Source organism: Rhinolophus sinicus, chromosome 16, assembly GCF_057876585.1.
Source record: "Rhinolophus sinicus isolate RSI-liver-muscle chromosome 16, RSI-T2T, whole genome shotgun sequence".
Taxonomy (NCBI): Eukaryota; Metazoa; Chordata; class Mammalia; order Chiroptera; family Rhinolophidae; genus Rhinolophus; species Rhinolophus sinicus.
The window spans coordinates 164,957,696-164,977,009 of NC_142516.1; the positions used below are offsets into that span (position 1 = coordinate 164,957,696).

The 19,314-nt window shown below is 35.2% G+C and overlaps 1 protein-coding gene across 14 annotated transcripts in view; it reads left to right on the plus strand.

The window, feature by feature from the left end:
* MYCBP2 (MYC binding protein 2) overlaps nucleotides 1–19,314 on the plus strand; it is a 244,475-nt gene that overhangs the window by 24,998 nt on the left and 200,163 nt on the right. For all 14 annotated transcript variants that reach the window (XM_074329400.2, XM_074329402.2, XM_074329405.2 and 11 more), the window contains exons 2-5: nucleotides 1,008–1,083; nucleotides 4,590–4,805; nucleotides 12,362–12,515; nucleotides 17,047–17,243. In XM_074329400.2, coding sequence (XP_074185501.2) covers nucleotides 1,008–1,083; nucleotides 4,590–4,805; nucleotides 12,362–12,515; nucleotides 17,047–17,243 — 643 coding nt within the window. The remainder of the gene's footprint in view (nucleotides 1–1,007; nucleotides 1,084–4,589; nucleotides 4,806–12,361; nucleotides 12,516–17,046; nucleotides 17,244–19,314) is intronic.

Consider the following 19,314-nt stretch of genomic DNA (forward strand, 5'->3'; position numbering starts at 1 on the left):
AGACATCTTCAAAATTGAACCCATTTTTTTCCTTTCACAAACCAATTATTCCCCTTCCTTATTTTTGAGAAGGGCATCTCTACCTCCAAGCGAGCTAGCCTTGCAACTTATTTTGGTTCACAGCTTCCACTGAGTTACCAAGTGTTAAGGACTTGACCTCCTTAGAAGCATCTAGTCTCTTGCTCTGCCCTTCTCCTCTTTCTCTTTCTTTACCCCCCTTTACCTTTTTCTGTCTTTGTCATTAATATATCAGTAGCATCCTCCTGCTAAATCATTCAACTATGCTTTATATCCAAGTCTCTGGGCTACTCGAGGGCAAGAATTGTCGTTTTCATCCAGTATCTTTAGTACCAGCAGTGTGCACCTCAGCCTGGCAGACATTAAACAATTATTAAATGAAATGAAAATAAAATACAGTGTTTTCCTTGACTCTTGTTTCTTTCACTATAATTCTCATTTTTTGTCACATATTTTTTCTCTTAAAGTCATTTAGGTGCTTCCTTTTGCTTAAATAATAGTTTGGTCTTAGGGCTGTGAGGTAATGAAAAAATTGGCTGCTGGATATGAGAAGTGTATGAGTTGGGGTTTTCATATAACAATTTAGTAAAAATGGACTCCTGACCCTTGTTACACTGTCGCCCTTACTACTATAAAGAGCATATATTTCTGGGAAGAGATCATAGTTGGTATTTATTAGCATCTCCACTGTTGAATAAAGTTTAAAAACCTTCATTTGATGCCTTTAAACATTTTTAATTTTATAAAAGTATTTGCACAATTGATTTTTTTATCATTTAATGTGAATTTCTTAGCTGTGCAGTATTGTGTTATCTCAATAGCTACATTATATGGTAGTATCTGATATGTACATCTAGAGTATATTATTTCATAGAAAGTTTGTAGGATAAATATTCAAATGTCTACTTTGGAAATACCTATTTTTAATAACTGTATGCCCTAATATGAACTTTCATAATTCTTTTCTTCTATTTTTTTCACATTTTTAGAAATAAGAAAATTTTAAACAAGAAGAAGTTGAAAAGAAAACAGAAGAGCAAATCAAAAGTGAAGACAAGAAGCAAGGTAAAACTGGCAATTTATAGGGAGTAAGGACTTTTTGATACAGTAATTTGAATCAAAATGCCAAGAATAAAAAGGTATGAGTATAATTAGCAAACCGTTTCATTTCTATGAGCCAAAGTAATTTTTTAGAAGCTCCTTATTATTTGGTTATACTGTTTAGTTTCATTTGGACATTTCTTGACCAGTAGCCTGGAAGTTATATCTGGATATTAAAGATTATTTATTATTTATTATTATTATCTTTGATCAGTCCTTTGGGAGAACATATCCATTTATCTTTTTAGTCACTCTGACTGTCTAGAAACTGAGTGAAATTGGCTTGTGAGTGTGGACTTGGATTTGGGCTCCTCATCTGCATGTGATCTGAATTAGGGAGAATCTTGGTACATCTGTATTGTTCTGAGCTTCTTTTGACTGTGGCTGGCTGAGCAGAAGAAAATGCAGTATAGAATATTTGAATTAGGTGGGACCTTAGAAATCAAGGATCTCATTTTCTACCTAATAAATCTTTACTATAAAATCAATCTAGTTTTTTCTTAAACAATTTCAGGGACCAGATTCCACTTTCTGTAAAAGAGTCTCTTGAACAAGTGCTAAGAAGCCTAGACAGGAGGAAAAGAGCAGCCATAACTATGATTTCTGAGCAGCTCCACTTTTGATTAAAGAATACTATTCTGCCATAAGAAAAGATGAAATAGTGCCATTTGCGACAACATGGATGGATCTTGAGATTATTATAGTGCTAAGCGAATTAAGTCAGACAAAAAGTAGAGAACCATATGATCTCACTGATAATGTGATATATAAAACTGAAAACAACAAAAGAACAAGAAAAACAAATGAAGAAACAAAACTCATGGACACAGACAATAGTTTAGTGGTTACCAGAGGGTAAGGGGGAGGGGGGTGATAGATGAGGGTAAAGGGCATCCAATATATGGTGATGGAAGGAGAACTGACTCTGGGTGGTGAACACACACTGTGATATATAGAGGATGTATTACATTATTGTACACCTAAAATCTATGTAACTTGACTAACAATTGTCACATCAATAAACTTTAATAAAATAAACACACACACACACACACATATATATATGTGTGTGTGTGTATATATATATATATATATATATACGCACACATATATACTTAAGAAAAAAATGGTATAAAAATGAAAACATGCAATATGTAATGTTTTGGGTGGCTTTTTCCGCTCAGCATCATTCCCTTGAGATTTATCCAAGTTGTTGCGTATAGCAATAGTTTGTATCTTTTTATTGCTGAGTAAGCATTCCAAGATAGGGATATACCACCGTTTGTTTAACCATTCATCCATTAAAGAACATCTGAATTGTTTCCATTGTTGGTTATTTATTTTGAATAAAACTTCTATGAATATCCATGTGTTGGCTTTTTGTATAAGTTTTCATTTCTTTAGTATAAATATGCACAGGAGTACAATTGCTGGATTGTGCTGTAAGTACATGTTTAATTTTGTAAGAAACTGCCATATTTTTTCCAGAGTGGCAGTATCATTTTACATTCCCATGAACAATGTATGAAAGATCCAGTTTCCCTATATCCTCACCAGCACTTGGTGTTGTCACTATTTTTTATTCTAGCAAGTTTGATGGGTGTATAGATATCTCACTTTGTTTTAATTTACATTTGTCTGTTCATGTTGTTTGGCCGGTTTTTTACTGGATTGCTTATTTGTTTTTTACTGTTGAGTTTTGGATTTTTTAAATATATTTTGGATGCTAGGCCTTGTCAGATATGTGGTTTGCAAATATTGTCTCCCAGTCTATAACTTTATACTATTATTTTAAAATTACATTTTTCAGTTGTTCACTCTTAGTATGTAGGTATATTACTCATTTTTGTATATTGATCTGGTATCCTGTGACTTTGCTAAATCCACACATTATTTCTAGTGGCTTTTTTGCAGACTTCTTAAGATTCTTCACATGTCTTCTGCAAATAAAGGCATTTGTTTTCTAGAAGATACTTCTTTGTAACTATACCTTTTAGTTCTTTTTTTGGCTTATTGCACTAGCATATCTAGTACAATGTTCAAATGAATTTCTGAGAATATCTTTGCCTTGTTTGCAATCTTAGGGTATAAGCATTGTCTTTTACTACGTAAGCTGTGGATATTTCATAGATACCATTTATCAAGTTTTGTAAATTCTAATTTACTTAGGCTTTTTATCATGAATAGGTATTTGATTTGTGTTAGATGCTTTTTCCATCTTTATAGTGTCTTATTTATTTTCTCTTATATTTGTTGGTGTGGGGAATTACTGCTTTTCCAATGTTGTGCCAGTCTTGTTTTTGGGTTGATCATGCATAATGTATCTTTTTATGTGTTGCTGGATTTGGATTGCTAATATTTGCTTGTTTTTAATATCTCTAGAAGATACATTCCCATTTTATGTAAATTAACTTTAGTAATTTTTTTTTTTATTTAACAAGGAGTATTCCAGTTTTTTCCCCAATTATTTATGTAAGAAGGGTAGAATTTTGAGACAAAGCGTTTTTGGTACTTGAGATGTCATTTTATTTATCTTGGATAGTTCCTGGACATACTCTAATTGTTGGAACTTGCATTTGTAGAATATCTTAATCCAATTCTGTATATTTCTAATATAAATGTTGATATCAAAAGTGTGATTGCGGTCTGATGAATGAAATGCTGGGACAAAACAGAAACTGACTATTTAGTTTTCACAATTGAATTACCAAGCATGTGATTTTTAGTATTTATCAAGACTGATAGCTAAAACAGAGCCTTAGGAAAGCAAATGTCCGTAATCTGCAGTTTTCTTAGCATTACCATTATTTGAATGGAATGAAATTAGAAGAAATGACTAAACTGAAGGGTTTTTCTTTGTAGTCCTAATTTCTGTTTAAGTCCTTATACCGTGTTTCCCTGAAAATAAGAGCGGGTCTTATATTAATTTTTGCTCCAAAAGATGCATTAGAGCTTATGTTCAGGGGATGTCATCCTGAAAAATCATGGTAGGGCTTACTTTCCAGTTAGGCTTTATTTTTGGGGAAGCAGGGTATCTACTTTTAGCATATCTACTTTTTAAAAAATGAAATCAAAGTGTAATCCAACATTTGTAATAGGTCATTAAGATTCTACAATATATCTGATGTCCCTTAGAAAAGCACCCAATAAATGTTTTTGGATACCTCAGTAGTTAAGCTGTGCTGGCTCTGTTCCTATCACGGGATAAAGGGATGTTCCTGTTAAGTTCTCTGCCTGCCCCTTTCCCGTCCTTGTCAAGTGGGTTATTGCTGTTACTCAGAAAGTAGTGCAGTGTAGTAGAAAGGATACTATAAGTTGAGTCAACAGATTTAGATTGTCTTTGCTTTGCCAATTACGTGACTTCTACAAGTCATCTAGCATGTCTAATTTTACTCTTTCATTTTTTATTTAACATGAGAATTGATGGTAGAAAGGAATATGAAATTGAAATGTTATATTTTGCATTTCAGTCCGAAAACTTGGAGAACACAGTAATCATACCAGATATCAAACTACATAGCAATCCTTCTGCATTCAATATTTATTGCAATGTACGCCACTGTGTTCTGGAATGGCAGAAAAAGGAAACATCATTGGCAGCTGCATCTAAGAACTCAGTGCAGAGTGGAGAATCAGATAGTGATGAAGAGGAGGAATCCAAAGAGCCCCCAATCAAGCTTCCAAAGGTAAGTCCCTAAGTTCCACTTAGGTGCATAACCTGGGGCTGTTTGGGCTATAGTACATATTATTGCATTACTAAAATAGCTGGCTTTTTATAAAATTCTGCACTAAAAATAACATGGCTTATGAGTAAAAATAGATTTGGGGCAGAGCAGGAAAGCTCTATGCAACTTTAACTGCAGTGCTAGCAAAGTCAATAATTGGAAACTCAGTGGGGAGCACTTGGGAAGCCCAGGCAGGGGAATCAGTGGGCTGTAGTCTGTAACAGGGGCGATTAAAAATGTACAAAAGCAGTAGAGTCGAAATGGTGGCTTGAAGGCATTGAGTCGTTGCTGATGGAAGAGGAGCTCTGCGCCCGTGGGCTGCCGTTAAGGTGGGCCCAAGAGGAAGTGCAAGCTACCACAGCCAATAGCCACAGAAAGCTGGGCGCTCCCTTCTCGGGGGGGAGCTCTGGGTACAGGTGTACATTTTTCTTTTTCTTGAAATAGAACTAGAAGGGCTCCTGCCTGTGCTGCGGCTGAGCTGAGAGCTTTTGCCTTTTCTGTACTCTTGCTATTCTGGTTCCCCTTGCCCTGGAAAAAAAATATGAACCAACAGAAAATCCACATTATTCTGCTATCACTCCCGTATTTACCAGAGGCATATAAGCTAATTTATGTTGTAGAAACATGTAGTATAGTAGAACAAACTTAAGGTCCTCTTTCTATTTAAGTATTGGTATATTTCAAGACTGTAATGTTACATACACACACACACACACACACACACACACACACACACACATATGTATAGGAATACTACTATATAGGACTATATATATGTGTGTATTTATGTTGTAGAAACATGTAGTATAATAGAACAAACTTAAGGTACCCTTTCTATTTAAATATTGGTATATTTCAAAACTGTAATGTTATATATATATATATATATATATACACACACACATATACACACACACACATACGTATATATATTCCTATATAGTAGGTATAGTTAGTATTTCTAACAAAAGAATGGGTGCAAATAGACATACTTTAAAAATGATACCTTTATCATAAATGGTTTATGCATATTGCATTTTTCTAAATATAGACATTTTTAAATGATTTTCTTTCATAAATGATTCACGTATATTGCCTTTTTACTAAACTAGTATCTTAAAACTATGCCTTGAAAATGTCTTCATGTGTATACATAAGATGTCATGTAAATATATTTTTTCATTACTTGGAAATAGCAGCCAAGATAGAACCTGTGTTCCTGATCTGATTTCTTTCACACATTTCATGATGGCTGTTCCTAAGTGCACCGCTGTCCTTAATTATTACTGTCAGGTTCTTCTCAGCTGATTCTCAGTAGACGGCTTCCTTCCGATTTCATAGGGTAATGGAGGTTTTGTGACCTTCCTCAGCCTCGTAACCAGCTATCTTCGAGTGTCCTTTATCGCCTCCTCTTGGCACCCCTCTCCTTTCCTTCGCCCCTTTCTTTCTGCGGTCCTTAACGGTACCTTCTCTACTAGCTTCTTTCTTCAACCTAAAACAAACTGGCTCATCTTTCCCATGTGAGCCCCTCTAGGTGAAGATCATGGTCTCTAATTCTGATTTCTTATACTTAGTTAGGAAGGCTGAGAGAAAATATATTAAGTTAGGATATAAGGCTGTAAGACTTATGTAATATACTTTTGATAAGAATTCCATTGTACACGGGGTGAGTCACACAATACTAATTACCCAGATTAAGGTCAGTATTGGGAATGAAAATAAGAACCCAGAGAAATCTTTCACACATCTTTGAATAGTAAACTGTCATTTAAACTAAACTTTATTGCACAGTCAAGAATTGATTCTTAGACTGGTTTTAATGAGTATTAAATACGTATTAAGAGTTAAAATATCAGATATTCTTAAAACAGTGGTTTTTAGTATTATTAACAATGTCAAAAGATACGCAGTCAAAAAAGGATCTTTCAAAGACAATTAAAAGAAAACCAGATAGCCCAAGTAATAAGTTTTTCAAGTACTGACTCATCAGGAAACAGGATATACTGATTAAGAACATGGGTAGTGGAGTCAAACTGCCTAGGTTCAAATCTCACCATTAAAAATAACTAGCTGTGTGAAACTGAGAAAGTTATTTGACCTCCCTGTGCCTCAGTTTTGACATCTATAAAATGGGGATTATACTTACCCATAGGGTTGTAGTGAGGTTTCAATGAGTTAATAAATGTTGAATGTATTATGCCTGCTCAATAAGTGATAACTATAGTTGTATCAGCTTAGGTGCAAACCAAAAAAATGTGTAGGTGCAACTGAATTTGAGTTACTTTTCGAGGAAGTCTTCAATTTATTAAGACCTACTTTATATCCAAGGGAATGAAACTTCTGGACAATCAGTGAGATGGAGGAAGAAGTGATGATATTATGCAGAGGCAGTAGAATGCTATGGGTTAGGGCACAGGAGGGGAGTGAGGCCTTCAGGTGATGTTTCTGGCAGCCATCTAAGGATTGACACAAAAGAAGAGATGATGAGGTCTTTAGGGTTTGAGGTGATGGGCATTTGAGGGCAGGTGGGAAATGCTGCCCTGTGCTCCTGACGCTATTCTTTTGTCAGGTCCTTCCTTTCTTTGTTCTTCCTCTCTTGCTCCTCCTGCATGTGTCGCTGTTGCTTTCTTGCTCCTCACCTAGTTTTCTTCTCATTTTTTCTCTCACATAATTCAGATCATTTTAATGTGTTGTTGAAGTATCATTTTGACACAGTTTTTCCCCCTTTTGAATTTTAAAAGGTAATTTGAATTTGACCGTTATGCTTATCACGTTGTTTTGCTTTTTGTTTTTTGTGCATCATTAATCACTGACATTTTAAAAAGGACTTCCTTCCTCCACCTAAATGCTTCTGTAGAAATTTTCTTTTCCCCAAAAACACAGTTTTTACACAGCCCAAACTGTCTTTCATTATCCAATTTCCAGATCCACTAAAGAGTTCCAAATTTTATAGCTACATAATTTTGAATACTAATATTTAGGATTTATACTTCCCATCCAGTCGTGTTTGAGGCTAGTGATGCCACATATTTTGTTAAAAGAGGTAGACTTACATAAACTCATTTATTTCCTTCTTAAGTCAGTACATTCTTTTTGAGTTTATAGCAAGTATTATGTTATATCATGAACAAAATGATGAGACGCAGTCCCTTCCCTAGCAGGGGTAGCAGGCATGTCTAGTGCCGTGAGGATGGAGAGGACATACTAGGTATGTGGGACACAGAGGGGAAAGGATGCAACATTGACTGACGCTGCATTTGCAGACAGAGGGAATAGCTTCGTTAGGAAAGTACCTGTGCTCTGTTTTGCCTAGAGAAGGTGAAGAGGGCAAGAGGCAGAGCAGGAGCTCTGTCTCAGGACACGTCTTCTGTGGCGTGCAACCATTTTCAGGTTTTGTCCTGTGAATTGGAATTATTGCAGATTTTAAGAAAAAGAGTTTGATCAGGCTTGTATTTTAGTAAAGTTACCCGGGTGCTAGTAAGATAATACGTAAGAGGGTGTTGAAAGTAGAGAGGGGACCAGTTAGGCAGTTAACATTGCAGCTGTGTAGGAAGTGTTAGTGAGGGTTGTAATTTGGGTAGTGGCAGTGTCGGGCATACAGGAAATGTTAAGGAGGCACAATTACTAGGAATTGGTAATGAGTTGGATATAAAGGCTGAACGTGAAGCTGGAATCTAAACATGTCTAGTGCCGTGAGTTTCTGGGTGGTAATGCATTTACCGAAAGAGGGAGAACTGGAAGAGAAACAGGGCTTTGTTGTAAAGATGAGTAAGTTTAGTTCCGGCCATACTGAGTTGAGGTAGCTGTGAGGTGTCTGTAGAGTTGAAGTTCAAAAAAAAGGTCCTAGTTAGAAGTTCAAAAGAAAGGTCCTAACACGAAATACAGATTTGGGAGTTATCACAGTGCGGTGGCAGAAGTTGAAACAAAATTCTGTTAAAGATGGGATTGGGAAAGTGGATGAAGAACATTGTTTAAAATTAAATTAGCTTCCTCCTCCTCTGCTGCCTCTGCTGCCGTTGCCTCCAACTCCTCCCTTCCTCTCAGCCTCTGGATTTTTATTATTATTTGTAAATGTTGTCTCTACCAAATAGTTACTTTATACAAAAAATTTTACAAAGCAGTATACATCACTCTATAGTAATATATAAAAATCTACTTTTGGTTTCCTCTTGAGTATTTTTGTTTTTATTTTTTTAGTTTTTAGTTTCAGGTATACAAAACAATGCAATAGTTAGACATTTACACCCCTCACAAAGTGATAACCCCCCCCAATCTACTACCCCTCCGATGTTGAATATCGCTGTTACAGTTCCATTGACTGTATTCCCTATGCTGTAGTCCACCTCCCGTGACCATATGTATGTATTTAATTATAGTTGACATTCAATATTATTCAACTTCAGCTTCAGGTGTATTTTGGAAGTAGTAAAACTGACTCTAGGACTTTGTAATAGAATCAGATACAATTTCTAATGGCAAAGAGATAATTATTATTAAATTTAAATGTGATGTAGTTAAACTCTTATGTTCACACTTGTTAGTAAAACCATAAAGTCACCTGTGGAAATGCATTATTCTAGCAGAGCAAAATAAAACCTTGTAACATTCATTAGGTCATTTTTCTTTGGCCACATACATTTTTATTTCACTTTTCCCAGCAGTAACATTGGACTGGCTGTATCAGGTAGTTAGTTGGGTTTTGTGTGTTTTCAGGTATAATAGAGAGCCTTCAGAATTTAATTATTTGAAAGCAACAGGAAAGGTGAAATTCAGTAAATTTACAAAAGCTATTTTCTGAAGGTAAGTGGCGGCTATGTGTTGGGTGGTTAGTTATGGTTTATCATTGAAAGTATTAAAGCTTAGTGTGTTATCAGACTATTATAGTGAACTATTTAAAAGTTACATTTATTAATTTATTTTGCTAATTATAAAGGCAGTATGTATTCATTGTAGATAATTTGAAAAATGCAGAATATTTTTCATAAAGAAGAAACATGAATTAGAAATTAGAAATTATTTCTAAAATCCTATTAACCAAAAAATATTTACCAAAAAATATTTACTGTAATTTTCAATACACACATTCAAATGTATTTATTTCTGCACCAGTGAAATCACACTGTATTTGACATAGCATATTGTTTTCTCCTTGTGCTCTTCCTAATATTGAGGGAAGAAAAAGTATAATGTCTTCTCAGTGACCATGAGACAAGCTTCAGAGTGTAAAGTGTAATTTCAGAGTTCCTACATATGGTAAAACACTCTCAGCCAAACCTCAGAAAAAACCTTATTTCACAACATGTTTTGTTCCTCTGTTCAATAATTCGAAGCTAAATAGATTGGAAAACTTGAGTTTGAGTTTTATTTTGTTGTATATTGAATACATATTACTGCTCTGGAAATGAGTTAGTTTTCCCCCTTTTAAAAAAAAAATCTACAGTGAACTAAGCTACTATAGATAATTAGTGAGATTCCACAGTGGTTAACCTAGGCAGGTGAGTAAGTCTTTGTCAGGACCTACATGACTAATGTTTTGTGGCTATGTCTCACTAAAATCAGCTAATGCTCTGTTCCTAGGCAGCCTACTTGAGTTGTCTGTTGTCATATGTTTATTATTACCCCTTAAACTTATCAGAAAGACAACTCAGGAACTTGTTGAGTAAGTAGCCTTACAGTTTTTTGGAAAAGTTCGGTACTTGTTGTATTACTTATAAACAAATCCTAGCCAAAAATATCATCTGTGAAGAATCTTCTTTGAATAATGAAGTCAGGATTGGTGGTTGTAGAGGAAGTAATCTTACAGACTGATGGGATGGAGTAGTCTCCCACTGGCCTGAGACTAGAGCGCTGCATTTTGTACTTAGGAGATCTTTGACTTCAGATTTGTTTCCTGTAAGTACCTAAGCAGATGGAAAACGTGGACAGCATGTTTTTATTTTCTACTCTATTCCAGGAAAGGAAACTATATCAAATGGAAAATTTTCATTGCCTAGTTCATTTAATCAATTGAAACTCTATACAAGCATTTTTGTAATCTTAGCTATAATCAGATCTGCTAGGATTTTAGATATATGTAAAGATAGTTCTACTAGTTATTTTGACTTCTCAGTCATATTTATATTTTCCAGAAACCTGGCAAATGGTAATCAGAACTACACGTGACTTGCCTGCAAGATTTGACTCTTGTCTGGAAAATATATTTCTGAGTTGCACTTATTTTTAGCACACAACTGAGAGAGTAATTAAACAAGTATTTATTGTGTGCCAATTATATCTGAGGCACTGTTCTAGTAATGGGAAATATTAAACTAATTAAGACATGCTCCTTGTCTATAAGGCAACCACAGTTTAGTTGTGAAAATGAAAACAAAAATAGTCAGTTACACTATAAGTATAATAAATGCTATAATAGAGGTCTGGACTGGGTAAGAGTTATACACAAGGTTCATTTACCCTGTTTGATTATAAACTCTTAGAGGACAGGGTCTAGTGTAATATACCTTTTTATCCATTGTAGTGTGTTGCACAAAATAAGTGCTTAGGAAATATTTATGTAATATATATGAATTAATGCACAACTCTCAGCAGAGAGAATATTCTTCCATTGTTATGTCCAATAGAATTAATGCTTTGGTATGTTTCTACTAATTAGTATTATTTTAATTTTTTATGTTACTTATTTCTCCAAGTAATGTAACACCTCCTGAAAAGATCTGATATATTTGGTTCTCAAAATGTTGGCATTGACTGAGAAATAGAATTTCATTGTCTATTGTTATATTGATCTTCGGAAGGTATTGCCTTATACCAGTTCCTCACATTTCTTTTTCACTCTTTACAGATTTATTTATCTTTTGCGAGATGCCGAATAAAATTTTTCTTGGTCCTGATGAGGAATGATAAGATAGTTAAAGTAAAAATAGCAGTGATCTTTTAGCTAGGCAGTTTTAAATTCCTTTCATGATAAATCCCACAAGAAGCTGGGACACCGTCTATAAATAAATAATATGATGATTGTACCATTATAGGAAAGGCTAAGATGAAAAACTCCTACTTTAATCTTTTCACTATGTTTGCTATGTTGACTTTTTTTTCTGGCTATAGGTAAGAATTGACATGACTGTTAACCGAAGAATGCTGATTTTTGCTTGAGTAAGGCCAAATGAACTTTGTAAATTAATAGTTTATTTTTTCTGAGTGAATGAAATCTGTATCCAGTTCACTGTTACAAACAATTTTCATATTTTGTTATGGCTTCATTATGATAAAAACCACTTTATAAACAGTGCACTATTTTTTAACCTTCAATATAACTGGATGGTTTTCTAAATCTTGAAGTTAAACATACTGGGTCTTTTTTCTTTTTTTAAAAATTTGTGACCTTTTTGTGTTTTGAGTTTTAGATATTACAGCCTTAATCATTTGCTGTGGAAATAAGCTGCACCCATTAAATTGCCTGGGAAGTGCTATTAGCTTACATGCTAATAAGGTATAATTTTATTTTTCATCTTAAATAGATCATTGAAGTTGGACTTTGTGAAGTTTTTGAATTGATCAAGGAGACGCGATTCTCTCACCCGTCCCTGTGCCTCAGGAGTCTCCAAGCCCTGCTGAACGTGCTTCAGGGTCAGCAGCCAGAAGGCCTCCAGTCAGAACCACCTGAGGTTCTAGGTAAGAGCTCAGGGGCATTGAATGAAGCCATTTATGTAAACAGCTTCTCTTACAAAGCACATACAGATGCCGACCATGCAGTCTGTGTTTAATTAAGCCCTGAAATGGCAGGTGTATAAATTTTAAGGTATTTTGCTATGTCCTACTGGAGGTATGGTTCAAGAGTTACAGTTCATGCATAGGTATATTTTGATTATTGTAACGATGGGGAAAATGCAAAACAAATCCTAGGCACCCAGAAATAGCTTCAAGCCTTATAGTCACTATTAACTTAAATTATTCTTATTAAACCTTTGGCCAACATAGCTCACATTGATTTTCTCTAACTTTATATGTTACTCTGGATAGTTTAGTTAAAAAGATAGGAAAAAGGAAATAAATGCTACCAACCGAAACAACACAATAAGTTTCTAAACAAAGAGGGCTTTCTTTTGAATTCATCATAAATAAGAATCAATTTTTGTTATAGATAAAGCTTCTGAATTAGTAGCAACTTCCATTAAATAAAAATCTTTGCTTTTTGTAAAGTGTATTTGAATTTTGTGAATACCGATCTCATGCGTGTGACTTAGGTGTAACATAATCCTGTAAGCAAGATAGGAGCTCTGAAAAAATAGAAATAGAGATGAAGGCATAATTGTGAAATTGGCTAATTGCTTTTCTCTGATGCTAACTATGGGTCTTTGTCAGAGTCTAGATTTTTCTAAATCTCAAGCCTTACCTTGTGTCAGAGTGTGTCACATGGGCTCTACCTGTGGAGTTTCTGACTCCCTTTTGTTGGTCTGTGGCTCAAGAATTTGCATTTGGAGTAAGTTTCTGGGTGATGCTGATGCTTTGTCCTGAGACCACACTGCTGTCTGGACTGGAGTTGGATCCTTTTTCTCTCCTCGCCTGTTGGGATTTTATTAGACTCGCGTGTGAGAACCTAATTACATTGTCAGATTGTGCTTTTTTGGGGTCATATATGGTGATTAGTTTTTGTGTTTGATTTTTTTTGTTTTATTTTAGTAGGGAAAGGGTGTGCTGGCCATGAACACAAGCTGAGGATTTCTAAAACCAACAACCCACTCAACCCTTCCAAACCCACCCCATGTTGTTAAATGCTACTACCAAATAAAAGCTCTTCTCCTTGTTGGTCATTAGCACCAGTGATCGTGTTACTATGGTGATGCACTAATACACACTTGGCGTCATGGCATTTACTGAAGATTTTAATTAATTAATTTGATTTAAGCGTAGTTTGCCAGTTATTCTTAGCTCTGGTTTGTCAATCAACAAATAATTGAAATATTTAAAATATCCACTAAAACCTAATCATGTCTTTCCTCCTAGATCTACCTTTCTCTTGTCTTTTGTCAGTTCAATCTATGCATAAATATTCCCTTTTATTCTTTACAAAATAAATCTTTTATTAATACTGATTTTTGTAATTATAATGTGTGCTTTCGATTAATCATATTCTATGAAAACTTGTACCTGATTAGTTTCTTTTTTCTTTTCTTTTTTTTAAATTAAAATTATTGACGTGACAATGGTTAGTAAAATTACATAGGTTTCAAGTGTACGATTCTATATACATCATCTATACAGAGGGAGCCAAAAAAATATGTACACATTTTAAGAAAGGAATAAACTGTATTAAAATTGTAATAATCTGTAGTGATAACAAAAGATGAATACAAGTCGTGTATACATTTTGTTTGGCACCCCCAGTATTCACATTGTGTGCTCACCACCCAGAGTCAGTTCTCCTTCCGTCACCATATATTTGGCCCCCTTTATCCTCTTCTATTCCTCCTTCCCCCTTAACCTCTGGTAACCACTAAACTGTCTGTTTATGAGTTTTTGTTTCCTTATTTGTTTGTCTTGTTCCTTTATTGCTCTCAGTTTTATATCCTACATATGAGTGAAATCATATGGTTCTCAACTTTTTCTGTCTGACTGATTTCGATTAGCATAATAATCTCAAGATCCATCTGTGTTTTCGCAAATGGCTGTATTTCATCTTTTATGGCCAAGTAGTGTTCCACTGTGTATATATACCACATCTTTAGCCAATCATCTATCGAAGGACACTTGTTAATAGTTTCAAATGTTTCTGTACTATCTTTGTTATCTCTTCTATTTTTTTAATGCTTACTTCTGATCACGTCAGTGCTTTGACTTATTTTTCTGTTGAGGGATTTACCATCACTTCATATTTTTTTGCTGTTTAATCAGCTCAAAGATGTAAGTGATTTGGTTCTTTAAAACTAAATTCCTATTGAACTATGTCTCAGCTTTTTTCCTTTGATCTAATATCATAATCACATTAGTTATACTCTTTTCCACTTTGTTATTTTTCATGTTATTCATGAATATATGTATATATGCATCACTCTGATTATTGGAATAGCTTGACATTATACATCAGGCTTCTTCTCTTTGCAAGCTTCTTCTCTTTGGATTTGATTTACAAATCGTTTAGTTAAAAAAAGTATTCCCTTCTATCTATTATTATGTTCAGTTTAAGGATAGAATATATGTTCTCAAGTATAATAGCACCTTCAAGTATAATAGCATATTCTGTGTTAAGAGCATATCATTCAGAGTTAATCAATCCAGACATTGTTGCTGTTATTCTGGGACTTACTATTAGACAGTTGGACACATGTATGGTTGCAAATGTGGATAAATAGCATAGGGGAAAGTAAAGGGAATTCTGAGAGTCAATACCAGGCTTCCCTGAAGATATGACATTAAAGATTTGAAGGGTGAGTAGGAAGGAGTTAACTGAGTATCCAGGCAGAAAAGACGGCATGCAGCAAGGCTCTGACAAAAGCCTGTATGCTAGAATGAGAAGAGGGAAGGGAGGGAGGGCTTCGCACAGGTGAGCAAGGAGTCAGGGTCTAGATCATGTGGAGCTTTACAGGCCACGTTAAAGGAGGCTGGTTATTGTTCTAGGAACTTGGAAAGTTCCCCTCTACCTCCTTACACTTAAATTCTTTATTTTATAACACTTCTACTGTTTCTTCCACTTGAATTTAACTTTTTTGATGGCAGAGACATTCTTTGTCGTGTTTGCCAATGTACGACCCTAGCCTAGAATAGTTCCTGATATACAGGAAGAATTCAGTAAATATTTGCTGAATATTCATAAAACATGAAGAGGCATAATGATGTAGGTAGGGAAGGATGGACAAACAAAAGGATAGAAGAAAGGTTGGAGGGGAGGGAGGATAGTTGGAAAGGCGGAGGGAAGGCGGAGGGAAGGTTAGATGGAAAAGAGGGGAGACTGAAGGATATTGAGACAGTGAAGAAAGGTGGGAGAATGGAAAAAGGAAGAGGAGCAGGAAGGAATTAACAAAGGAGCAAATAGATATTAAGTAGAAAATCAGATTTTTGATTTAAAAATTCTCTGGCTCTATGGGGGCCAAAGTGAATGGCTGTATAGGAGCTAATTGATGAACACTTTAGTAGTACAGTTAAGAGATGCTGCTAAAGAACAAAAAAAAAGGTGGTGAAAGCATGGATTGGGAAACTGTTGTTGACATAGAGAAAGTGGAAGAATTGATTAGAAAGCAAAAGTGGAGGAACTTAAGAATTAAATATGGATGATGAGGAATAGACAGAGGAAGCCTAGGTTTCTGTGAGTTAACAAAATAACCACAGGTAGCCTTTTGGTTTTCAGAGACATTCAATACATTAGTTCTCTTTCTCTTGCTCTCCTCCTTCCCACCCCTTTCCCTCTTCCTCTCTTCCTTTTCCTCAATTTTTCTGTCTCTGAATATTCATTCTTTAAGGATTTTGAAACAGTAGAGATACCAGAAGTCTTGATTCAGTCTTGGGCAGGGTTGTTGAGGGAATTTTGTGTGGAGACTTCTGATGGCCATAGAATATTCATGTGTTATGTTTTCATCTTTGCCACTAAGTGGCTTTATGATTTAGGGCACGTCTTTTAACCTCCCTGTGTCTCAGTTACATTATGCATTAAAGGAGAAGGGTATCTGTTGTATTGACTTGGAGGTTTTGCTAGGGTATCAAATGAATTGCATATGCCCTCTGTTGATGTGAACTGCTGTTATGTTAGCCATAAAGCCAAATTTATATTAAAACAAATTATAGCATATGTCTTACGTATTCCGTTGTTGTTTGCAAATAAATATGTAATATTCTGGACACTTAACATTTTAAGAGGCCTGTAGTCTTCCTAGACTAAAAGGTAAAATAAATGTAATGAGTAGTCTATTACTTGATAGGTATTTCTTGAATATGTGAATACCTCAAGGCAAGTTGCTTTTAAATGACTTTGGATAGATTCCATTTTTTTCTTTACGAAAATAAAGAGTTGAACTAAATATGTTGTAGGGTCCTTTTTATATAAATAGTATAACTTTTTTGGGGAAAGGTAACTGGAAAGGAACTAGTGAAAAATAAGTATTCAAGTTGCCTTAAATATTTTTTTTTATGAGGCGAGGTAAAAATAAATAAATCTACACATAGAATGTTCTGTATGTTGAATGAATATAATTGAGTTCTGTTTTATCCGCAGAGTCTCTCTTCCAGCTTCTTTTGGAAATCACTGTGCGAAGTACTGGGATGAATGACAGCACAGGACAGTCTCTGACGGCACTCTCCTGTGCTTGCCTCTTTAGTCTGGTTGCTTCGTGGGGAGAAACAGGAAGGACGCTTCAGGCCATCTCGGCTATCCTCACCAACAATGGCAGCCATGCTTGCCAAACAATTCAGGTATTTCATATTTCTAGCTGCTTAGAAAGTTTTAAGGTGCCAAATTGTAATTTCATCTCAATTTCTGTCAGTAGGAATTCCCTGCTATTTCTCACTCAGGACTGTGGTTTGATCTGTCCAAGGTAGATATATACATAATCTACAGTATTTGAACTAAGCTACATGTGTGTTTTACTCTATAGCATTAAAGGTAATAAAATGAAATTTGGCAAAAATGCGAATCATTAGCATAATTTTCTGTCAGCCTCGTCTCTGTCTGCATTGTCTTGCTCTCTGACTTTCCCCACTTCCCATCATGCCCTGAATTGTCAAGAATGGAATTCCTTCATAGTTTCCAAGCATCTTATCTCTGTTGAAAGAAAAGGGTATGTTGTGATTCTACTATATCTTTCATTGGTTGATTATAGTTTGTCATGAATTGATTTGTTCATGAGCTACTTCAACTTCGCATATAACATTTTCAGCTTTTAATATTTGTGGAATAAACTCTTCATCATTGTTAGTGGTGGGAAATATCGTCCTCCTTATAGGCAAACTTGATTTAGTTCTTTGGACAGTTCTGGAAATTGAGTAAGAAGTTCAGTTTTAAGTCTGTTACATGCTCTGCTCTGGCCCCTTGGACAACCTCCAGAACAGATGGAAGGGCTGCTTAATCCTGTTATAAGCAGATGAAAGATAGCAGAAGGAGCCTATGGGTCATTTTCTGTGACTTACTCAGAGGTATTGAACTCTCCTTGTCAAACATAAGCCGTCCCCTTACTCTAATTTTCTGTTCTTATTTTTCCCCCTCTTCCTGCCCTGTCTGAAATTCTCTTTTCCCTTTTTATGATCCTTAATTATTTTGAAGTTCCTCTGTGCAGTGCTTTTCAAACTATGTTCTCCAGCTGTGCTATGAGGGTTTGACAACATTTTTATTTAAATATATGCTTAAAATATACAAATACTCTTTAAATTTTAATAAAATAACATTCTGATATCATAACCAAGTTTTAGAAGTATAGTGACCACAAACACATGAGCTTATTAGACGTCCACGTGATTTATTTTTGTATAGACTTACCCCAGAGGCTATGAGGGGAGAGCTAAAGGATGAGTTGAAATGAGCCAGTGCAGAGGGAGAAGGTATCAGTGTTGGGGGTGAAGAGAGAGGATGTTCTTGGCACCCATGTGCTAAAGCATGGAGATAAAAGTAAGAGTGGAATGTTAAAAGCTGAATGAAGTTTAGTAGACTTGTAATTTAGAGGGCTGTCAAATACCAGAGACAGGACTTAAATGCATATCTGTCTGAGTGAATGTTATGTTCAAGCACTAGGCTGCAGAAAACCACTAGATCCCCTGAACCAACAGCTGTGGTTCTCTGTAGACCTACCTCATCACTGTATCCCCAGCTCCAGCCCAAACACTATATTAAAGCCTATTATCTTAACATGGCTTACAGTGTTCATGATTTAGCCCCTCTATTCCACATGCCACCTCTATTTCACAAAACTCTCTTGGCCAGGGTATGAGTAGGGGAGAATCATCTTCCCTTAGAATGTGTAACTCTAATATCTCAACTTCTTTTGGGATCCAAATAAATGCATGTTACCTATCTTATTTTAAAAAGCTTAAGCTGAGAGTTTAAAGTAGGGTAGGGGAGGTAGTACTGGGAGGGGTTTTATTGAAGGAGACTGAAACCTTTCTGGTGGCGTGAACTCCATACTTCAGAGGCTTCCCATTGACAACACACCAGTGCATCTAAGCTCACAAACAAAAAGCACATGGAAAAAGGGCACCATTGCTGAGAGCTTGTGTAAACAAATGTAGCAGAAACAATCCTTCCAAGCCTTTATATATTGAAATTATTTGATATAGAATATAAATGTATGTGTATGTATGTACATGCTTATGTATTTATTTAATATGATTAAAGTAATAAAGTAAAATATCAAAAGTATTATTAAAGAATAACAATATAAAAAGCAATCACATCAGAAACAAACTAAATTGAGCTCCTGGAAATGAAAAACCAAATAATTGAAATTTAAATACCTAAATGATGAGTTAACCAGTGGATAATATAGTTGAAGAT